Below are 9755 nucleotides of genomic sequence, written 5' to 3'. Positions count from 1 at the left end.
TATTATGTGGTATAATCTAAGCTGCTAGTGTAAAAAAATATTATACACTGACAGCGTGTAAAAAAAAGTTATCCATAATTTATTATAAGCAAATTTTAGATGGCAGAAAAAATGTAAAGCATGCTTTTTTTTTTTTTTTGTGTGATATGGATATTTAATTATCAGGCATAAATTTTGAGCATGTTTGTTAGTTCTTAAGGCAAAAATAACTTGGGAATTGTTTTTGAAAGAAAAGAAACGAGAAAAATCGAAAAAACTATTCTTGGTATCTCTATTTTATTTTTTTTTCCTTACTACCAATCAAAAGAAGCTAGAATTGTGTGCTGCTTCATATGAAGTATGTTTAAGTTGACGTTCGAAAAAAGTATGTTTAAGTTGCTCTATATGAAGTATAGTGATTCGAATGCCACTCTTTTAACTAATAAAGCTTCCACAATTTTTTGATGCATTTATTTTGAAGCTATTAGTTAAATGGGAGTAAGATTATTTATGTGGTTTAGGTACAAATATAAAGTGAAATAATGAATTTTGTATCAATCACCGAGCTGAAATTTTTGCATTTTTTTTTTCGACAATGAGTTTTGAGTCAGTGGGATTCTTATTTAGATGAATATGATCCAATGATGAATAATCGAGGATCAAGCTATCCTGTTAAGTTCAATGTTTAAATCCTGTACATGCACTTAAAGATGGAAAAGGTACGGGGATGGAAAATGTAAAGGGAGGAGGGAAGGGAGGGTTAAAAAAAAGTTGTTATTCTCGAAAGAATATAGCCCAAAAGGCCCAATTGCACAAAGAAAAAATGACAAGAAAAAAATAGGAGCTACATGTGCGTACGTATTTATGCTTGCACACATAGATACATTTGCATACATATTTATGAACACATGTAGACATGTCAATGAATAGATTCTGGGCTGGATTCAATTGAGTTGCAAACGAACCAAGTCAAATCGAACTTTGGCTAAATTGAACCAAGCTTGACTTAATTTTAATGAGTTTGAACTCAATAATAAGTTTTTAATGTAAATCTCAAGGTCGAACACGAGTTCAACCCTACTCGAACTCATAATAGAATAGATAAAATAGACATTTTACCTTAATATATAATAAAATATTAGGAATTATATGCGTAATTTCATTATTAAAAATAAAAAAGAAGATATATTTGAGTGGGCTTGTGAGCCAAGTAGCCTATAACTCGTTAATTTTCTTTAATTAGGCATGTCATGCGTAGGAGTGACAAACAACTCTGATTAAAATAGGTACTTTCATATATATATATATATATATATATATATTAGGGGTGGAAATTAATTAAGTTACTCGACTCAAGGTTCGCAAGTAACTCAATCAAAGGCTCAACTCAAACTCGGTGTTGATCGAGTTCGAGTTACTTAATAAAATAATTGAATCGAGTTCAAGTAAAAAAAAAATTTAAGTTTGTTGAGACTTATCAAGTAGTGTATTTATAATATAATTTTTAATTATTTATTATAAAATTATGAAATTTACTAAAAACTCAAGCTCAAAATTTTTGATTGAACTCGACTGAACTTGATTTGGTTGAATTCGAGGTTGAGTTAGGTAAAATAAGCACGAGTTCGAGCTCAAATTTAAATTTGAAGAACTACAATGAGCTTGAGTTTGACCATGAGTTCAAGTATTTTTGCTCGAGCAGAACTCAAGTAATGCACTATTCAAACTCGACTCGACTAGATTCGATAACAACCCTATGTGTAATTAAAAATTAAATTCATAAGTAATAAAAATGTATACAATTCAAAGATAAGAAACACAATGTAATTACTATTTTCAAGAATGTTTCTTGCAATAAATCATGAACTTAAAGTCCGGAATTTTATCAAATAATTCGATTTGCTTGAAAATTTTTATTTATATTCAACAGTGAAGCTTGCATATCTTTAAATCTCTTACAATTTTTCTTATATACATGTGTGTGTGTGTAAGGGGGAGGGGGGAGGGGGGAGGGGGGTTGGGTAAGCTCTAGGTTTGAAAATCTAAATCCAAACCCAAAAAAAACATGACAGGCCTAGGTTGGATCTTGATAATATTTGATCTATTGACATGCCTATACACACACACACACTATCATGTTAAGTGAAGAAGGAAAAAAGAAAAAGAAAATGTGGTTTTCCATGAGATTTATTTATATCTACTTCCTGAGTTAATATAGCATACCATTCAAATAATACTTGACAATTTTAAAGACAATGCATGAAAAGAGACCAAATTATGACTCGATAGGATTTTTTCATTCCCCTTTTAAGCGCTAAGGCATTGATCATGCTTCTCTAGAGTTATTTTTTATTAATTTATTATTAAACGACGAGGCCATTTAATTCACCTCGACTGTAATTATTTCATTTTTAAATAAAAACTAGTATTGGTCCATGTCAACCGTCCACCCATTTCTTAAAGTGATCTTTACTTGCGAAACAATGCAGAACAATAATAATCAGGATATACAGCTCATGAAGAACGAAGTAATCAAAATTATCTTCCACATCAAGAGTGGTAGGACCTACATAGTGCAAATTTATGGATTTGTAGCTCCCATTAATATCAGTGGATGGGTTGAGTGACACCGAAAAAAAAATGTAATTGAGAGGTTCCGAATTCGAGACCTTTCACTTATACTAAAAAAATTTAAAAAAAAAAAACATCTTCATCTATAAAGAAAGGGTCACTAGAACCTTCTCCTACTCCAATATATTTCTTAGAAATTGGCAAAATATTTGGCAGGACTGACTATTTTTAATTTCTTTTCTTTTTTTTTTCCACAACTTAGTTTTAAAAGACAGGTATGCCCTGATGCCGAACCAATGCCTTGATAAGGTTTACATTTTAAAAATTTTTTCCCAATAAAAGAAAGGTGGGATTTAAGATGTGGGAACAGAACCTAAAACCTTTATACCATGATATTGTATATATGCGTGAATGTGTGAATTGACTAGTACTTGTGTTTCTTTGAAAAGAAAGGAGCTACCAGTTTTTCCTTCCGCTAAATTGCGAAAATCTATATTGAAAAAATTTCCACGTTTGTTAAAACAATTTGTTAAAAGACTAGGAAGAAGATTAGTGTAAAACTCAGAAATTTATTTCCAGAAAATTCCCCCAAAATTGAATATCATACATACACCAGTCTTGGCTGTAGGCAGGAAAGTCCACTTGATTTAAAGTATTAATAGTTATATCTAGGGCATAGCACAGCCGAGGCCCTATTTGATAACCTAATTCAACACTTAAACTTAATGAATCTAGATCGTAACATATTCAGATGTATTTGATAACCAAAAATTAAACATCTAAATTAATTAAATGACGGTGAATTTCCTATACAAAACTTGTTCCAAAACATAAGTGATAAACTATTTACTTATCACTTAATGCGACATACACTCAAATGTATCGGGTATTACTTAACAATTCAATAGTTTAGTTGATCCAGATTTCAAATTTCACTTTCCAAACTTCAGTTTTATCAAACGCACCCTTAGTTTGCATATGCTGAACTAAATATAGTCTTATAGAATGCCAGTCCCAAGCCCTGGTGACTTTCTAAAAGAGCTGTAAAAGGAGTAAGAACTACGGAGTTTTCATATACACTGCTATAATAAAATATTTCAAAAATACCCCCCAAAAATAGCTAAACCAAACAAAACCCTGGTTATTTGAGCCCAATGGGTACCCAAGTATTTCCCAAGTATTCCCATCAATTAATGGGTACAATTGGGATTTGTCCCATTTTAAACCCAATATCAAAATCCAATACACATCCCGCCCAAAGTCCCCATGGACATGGGTAACCCATTGGGACTTGGGACAAATTGCCACCTCTAAGCTTGTGCAAAGTTTAACAAGTTTCTGCAGAAAAGCAATTTTCTGCGGACATTTTTGGAGCTAAACTGCAGTAGCACGTGCATTAGTCCTTTCCAAATAACCTACAGCGTACAAATATTTATACATAGCTTTTGTCAATTACTTGCTAATACAAGAATTTAGAAAGAAAGAACTACAGCAGAGCTAAACATGATTCATAAGAGTGCCAAACTAATCGTTCTCCTTTACAATGAACTACTGAAATGTTAAACATGATTTGTAAGATTGCTACGCTAAACATTCGAACCACTCTCCAGTTAACGCAGAAGGCAGAATCAAACGCATCCAGGGTGCAAACCAGAGGTGCTGAATTGTTTGAACACGATGTCTATTCCCTGAAGTAGAAGAACAGTCAAAATGATTTCTGAACTCACAGTTGCCAGAGAAATAAACTTTTTAATGGCACAGTATTTTTGGTGCCAGAGCTACAGCCAAAAAGGACATGAATCCCAAGGATGTATCAGGTGATCCTTGAGGAGAACTAAAACCTGAAAGGAAGAAAGTTAGCAATGGGATTGAGTAAAGTAAAAGTAGGAAATCCAATCCTAAAAGTTTTGAAGCAACTCAAATCCCACATTAGAGCTCTCACTTTAGAATCTACTAGCTCACTGCACAAGGTAATTTTTCAAGAAAACCCTATCAAGAAGAAAATTACACAGTTAGGAAGGAGGTGGCAGTGAATTTGGTGGTAGTATTGAAGGTAAATCATAGGATGGTTCAATTTCTTCAAAAAGGCAATTCAAACCCAGGTGACCCAATTTAGATGAACATGCTTCAAGATCCAATCAAATTCAAATCCAATTGAGGAAAAGGTTCTGGCATCTCAATTCAATCAATGGAAGGTTGAACCTCTTTTGAATTTAAGGTTGAATTTGTAATGAATGTTAAACCAAAGTTCATCTAAATTGGCATTTCATTATAAAGCAACCGAGTGCATGCCATGGATACTCGCTCTTGTATTATCTTCTTGAACATAGATATGTAAGTTGGCAAAACTTTGGGTGCAAGACAACCAACTCAAACACCAAGGAACTTTCAATTAAATTAAAATTTGAACTAGAGACAGCTGACTTGAGAAAAAATGACTTCCCAAATGACTTGGGCAGAAATGAAGCCTGCCAAAGAAAAAGCTTCAAAGGGCTAATATCCAATGTGACATAAATTTAAAGATTAGTTTGCAATCACATTAGACTACAAATAACACTTTGACACAAGAACTATAATGTAAAGCTTTTACCAACAATGCTAAATATACAAATGAATTTAGCTTGGTTAAAATATTTTTGACCATTTCATTATGCACAATTAAGAATTTTAGAGGAACATAACAATGCTGCAATACTGAGTTATAGTCATACTGCATGAAGATTCTGCCTAAATTTCAAAAAGTGAATGTGATACTCACATGCTCTAGCAGTAGATCATCCTCCTTCAAGCCAAAAGAAGTCTATTGCACACTGACCAGTTGCAAGTCCAGAAGATGTTATACCATAGCCAAACGCACTGTCTTCTCTAAAGAGTTTCCAGTCAACAAATATTCAGCGGCAATGTGTCCCATGGTTCCCCGGACTTGATTTGTGATGTGTGTTAGTTTGTAATCACCAACTTTACAAGCCCAAAATCTCCAAGAACAGAGTCAAAGTCACCATCCAGGGCGATATTTGCAGCGCTCAATCTCAGTTTATGATTTTCAAATTGCAATGCTCATACAGGTATTCTAGGCTGTGTGCAGCACCAAAAGCTGTTCTTTTCCAATTAGTCCAGTCTAGGCCTTTCTCCCCAGGTTTTCCAGGTTTGAGGTCTGTAAAAGGCAGAAATAGATATTTAACAATTGCTGAATGGGGTTCATATGACTGCAGAGTAACCAGAAAAACAACTATCTCTCTTTTGCGCCTCTGTGACCATCAATATTCAGCCAAACAAATTTTACAACTAACAGATGCTGGATATTAACAATAGAGATGTTTCATTCAATATTTCAATTAAGCAGAACTGTGATAAACAAGGAACAGACATGTCAATGTCCTTGAAAGGTAATCATCCACCAACTTAAATTTAACTAATGGACACATACCTATGTCCAGAAATGCAGGTTCTTTCACATAAAGCCATTAATGTTTTAGAAAGTCAAGAAGATGATTTAAGTGTATCAACCATTAATAGTATTAATCTAGCAGGGCAATAGCAGCATCATTCAGTCACCCCAATAAGAAAGTTCCGAAAAATCTGAAGTATCATGTCATGGACCTCACAAATTTGACCACTATAGCTCAACCAAAACACTAAATGTAGAGAGAGATAAGTGAGAACAGGAAAGTGCAAACTTAGATAATGTTAGTTCCAGCACAATTAAAGTTTAAGGGCGAAAACATCAGGACTACCGAGTTGTAACTAATGTGAAGGTACCATTCATCCCCCAATCATGGACATCTTGCTATCAGGATCAATTTTCAGCATCAACAAAATAGAGAAGGATTGTTCTTTTTTCCTGCAGATGAATCAAGTAAAATGGAAAAGTAGATGAATCCAGCAAGAATTCTATCCGAACCATTTCTTCATAATACAACACTGCATCATCGTAGTGACCTCCCCTCAGAAGTCCTTGCAAAATAACATTGAACATGACACTGTGTGCCAGCAACCATTCTCTTCCATTTTCTCGAAAAGCTCTTTAGCTTCTGCAAGCAAGCTTTCTGAAAGCAGGCCAGCAGTCATTGGGGTGTATGTTTTCTCATCAAGGTCCAATCCTTTATGGCAGAGACTGTGGAGAGATCACCAAGGAATGCGGCTTCTCCACCATATTGATGATCTCTGAGGCGTTTCACAAAAAATCACCAAGAGAGTTCCTCTAAGGCTCAGTTGCATTGCAACAAAGATGAAAAGTGATAACAGGATCAAATGCAAACCTAATTAATGTTTTTTCCAACAAATTAAAGTTCAGGGGCCAAAATAAATAGCAGGACCAACATGTTGCAACTAATGTGAAGGTCCTCTTCATTCCCCATCTATGAACTTCTTGCTATCGGGATCAATCTTCAGCATCAACATTAGCACAGAAGGTTTCTTCTGATTCTCAGCAGACAAATCAAGTAAAATGGAAAAGGTATGTGCATCCAGCGAGAATCCTTTATGAACCATTTCTTCATGATAGACCATCGCATGATGATAATGACCTCCCTTAAGGAGTCCTTGCAGAATAACATTGTATGTACCATCATTTGCCGGGCAACCCTTCTCTTCCATCTTTTTAACGACCTCTTTAGCTTCGATGAGCAGACCTTCTGAAAGCAGGCCAGCAATCATGGTGGTGTATGTTTTGACATTAGGGTTCAATCCTTTAAGGGAGAGATTGTTGAAAAGATCTCGAGCACTATCGAGCCTCCTGCTTTTGCACAACCCATCAAGGATGATAGTGTACATTTCTATGTGAAGATTTGTTCCATCAGTTTCCATTGCATGGAATAACTGCAATGCTTCGTCGACATGTCCAGTCTTGCATAGCCCATCCAACATCACGCAATAAGTGTGAAAATCAGGCTTTATGCCAGAAGCTTGCATCTCATCAAAAACTTCTCTTGCACTAGGATACATTCCTGCACTAAATAACCCCTGCAAAACAGCGGTATAAACAACAATATCACATTTTAAGCCTTTATGCCGAATCTCTTGAAAGAGATTCATGGCTGCTTCCACTTTCTTGTTCTTGTTATAGGCATTTATCAAAATAGCATAGCTATGAGCATCTGGAGTAAGGCCACTAGCAACCATGGTATCGAATACTCTCCTTACTTCACCTATTTGGCGTTGTAAACAATATCCATCCATTAAGGAATTGTATGTGACCACGTCGGGATTTTGACCTTGCTGGATCATGATCCGGACTACCTCTTCAGCATCTTTTGCATGTCCTTCCTTGCACAATGCATCCACCACTATAGTAAAAGTAAAAACATTTGGAGCAATTTTGTAATCCTTGATGTCAGAGAAGAGCCTTATAACCTCCTTCCATTTACTTAAATTGCAGAAACCTAGAATCAAACAATTGTAAATGACAACATCTGGGGGAATTTCCTTTTCAAACATCTCCTGTAAGAGGGCAAGAGCTTCATCAACCATTTTATCCTTGCACAAGCTGTCAATGATTGTACCGTACACATAAACGTTGGGCTTACATCTTCTTCTTTTTTCCATAAGTCTTAGGAATTCAATGGCCATTTGAGTATTACCCGCCTTACAGAGCCCATCTATCACAACCAGAAAGATAACTTCATTGGGCTCGCAAAGTTTTTCGAATATTATCTTTTTAAATAATTCTTGTGCCTGGGGAACCTTGCGTCCTCGAAAGAGTCCTTTGAGTAGAGTACTAAAGGTGACCACATTAGGGACAAAACCACGTTTGTGGAAGCCAGCCAATGTAGAAAAAGCTAAATCCACTCGGCCCACAACGCAGCAACAATTAATCATTATATTAAGGGTGGCCTCATCCACAGGAATGCCCTGGACACACATATCTCTAAAAAGGGAAATAACTGAAGAATAATGATTCTTCATCTTAACAATACAAGTCAGCAGTTGATTGAATTGAATAACAGAAGGCAGAGGCCTCATCCGGACCATCCGCTCGAACAAGCTCAGAGCATCATCAAGACCGTTAATACTACCAATCCTACTCTTCAACCCAGATGGAAATTGCACAACGTTAACAAAAGACGATCCAATTTGGCACTGATGGTTTCTAATTTTATCACTACCAGCAGAATAGCAAGCTAATTGGGGTTTAACGTTGGGGAATGCAGAGAGAAATGAAGCAAGAGTAGTACAACCTGCAGGAGCAGTTGTACCTAATGAAGCCGCTGCCTCCTGAGACCGAGCAATGGAAACAATCACCGCAGAAGAAGCTCTTCTCTTCATCGTCATCATCTTCTACGCCTTCAGCTGATGAGGATTTTAAATTGGTCTGAAATCTGAAATTTGGGTGAATTAATTACTGGGATTTGAGGCAAATTCTGAAGCCCTGATGTTTCTGGTTTTCAGGTTGATTTTGAATGGCATGATGTCGTATCGATCTCAAGTTGGCTGAACCCATTCTCTCTCTCTCTCTCTCCATTTTTTTCCCCCTTTTAACGGCTGGTTTAAAAGGAGGCAGGAGGAAGTAATTATAAATTATTCGTGCCAAAAGTTGGCCTATTACATTAAAATATCGGAAAAGAAAAAAAACTTTCTATACTTCGGTATAATTTCGATTCTTCAAATTACACTTTAGTCACGTATAAATAGAAAATTGATTTTATAAGCCTATATTCGGTACAATTTCGATTCTTCTAATGTACAAATCACAGGCTTCACAAAATATGACCAAGAGACTCCTCTGGAAATGTCTGCAGGGAATTCTTCCTGTTAGTGCAGTAGTAAAGGAAAGGTGCGGTGGGGGTGATCATATCTGTAAATACTGTGGAGAAAGTTTTGAAACGATAGAACATATGTTATTTTTCTGTAGGAATGTTAGAACAATCTGGAAGTGTGCACCTCTAAGTTGGGATGGACTGGATGAATATAGAAACAATTTCTGACATTGGTGGGAGGAGTTGAAGGATGCCGTGATCAAAGAAAGTGGGAAGGAGCACATAATTTTCACAGTAAATCTCCTTGGCAGATCTGGAAATCGAGGAATGAAATACACAGTTTAACAACATATACAGAGATCCAATGGTATCAGTGAACAAAGCAGTGGTGGAATGGAATGAATACCAAGAAGCTCAGGAGAAGGAATTGGAGCTAGAGGATCAAAAACAGGAAGCAAAAAGAGACGATCAGAGTTGGAAGCAACCACAAGAGGACTAGATAAAAGTGAA

At 35.8% G+C, this 9755-nt stretch overlaps 1 protein-coding gene across 5 annotated transcripts; it reads right to left on the bottom strand.

Annotated features, from left to right (window-relative positions):
- Positions 1 to 3925: 3925 nt before the first annotated feature.
- Positions 3926 to 9112, bottom strand: LOC113700441 (uncharacterized). 5 transcript variants are annotated; one of them, XM_027220890.2, is made up of 3 exons: positions 6285 to 9112; positions 5309 to 5704; positions 3926 to 4238 (listed from the first exon to the last, which is right to left on the bottom strand). In XM_027220890.2, exon 1 carries the CDS (start codon positions 8821 to 8823, stop codon positions 6898 to 6900), a length of 1926 nt encoding a protein of 641 aa, XP_027076691.1. In that variant the 5' UTR covers positions 8824 to 9112; the 3' UTR covers positions 3926 to 4238; positions 5309 to 5704; positions 6285 to 6897. The 5 variants fall into 5 exon arrangements, with proteins under 5 accessions (XP_027076691.1, XP_027076694.1, XP_071915756.1 ...); XM_027220893.2 differs by having other exon boundaries at positions 6310 to 9112; XM_072059655.1 differs by having other exon boundaries at positions 5309 to 6714; positions 6810 to 9112.
- Positions 9113 to 9755: the final 643 nt, after the last annotated feature.

Source organism: Coffea arabica, chromosome 7e (genome assembly GCF_036785885.1).
Source record: "Coffea arabica cultivar ET-39 chromosome 7e, Coffea Arabica ET-39 HiFi, whole genome shotgun sequence".
Lineage (NCBI taxonomy): Eukaryota > Viridiplantae > Streptophyta > Magnoliopsida > Gentianales > Rubiaceae > Coffea > Coffea arabica.
Note: the sequence above shows the minus strand (reverse complement) of the source record. Positions and strands in the feature narration are given on the sequence as shown.

Bases quoted from the DNA above. Each gene is read 5' to 3' on its own strand.
- LOC113700441 (XM_027220891.2), bottom strand. From the start codon at position 8,823: ATGATGACGATGAAGAGAAGAGCTTCTTCTGCGGTGATTGTTTCCATT.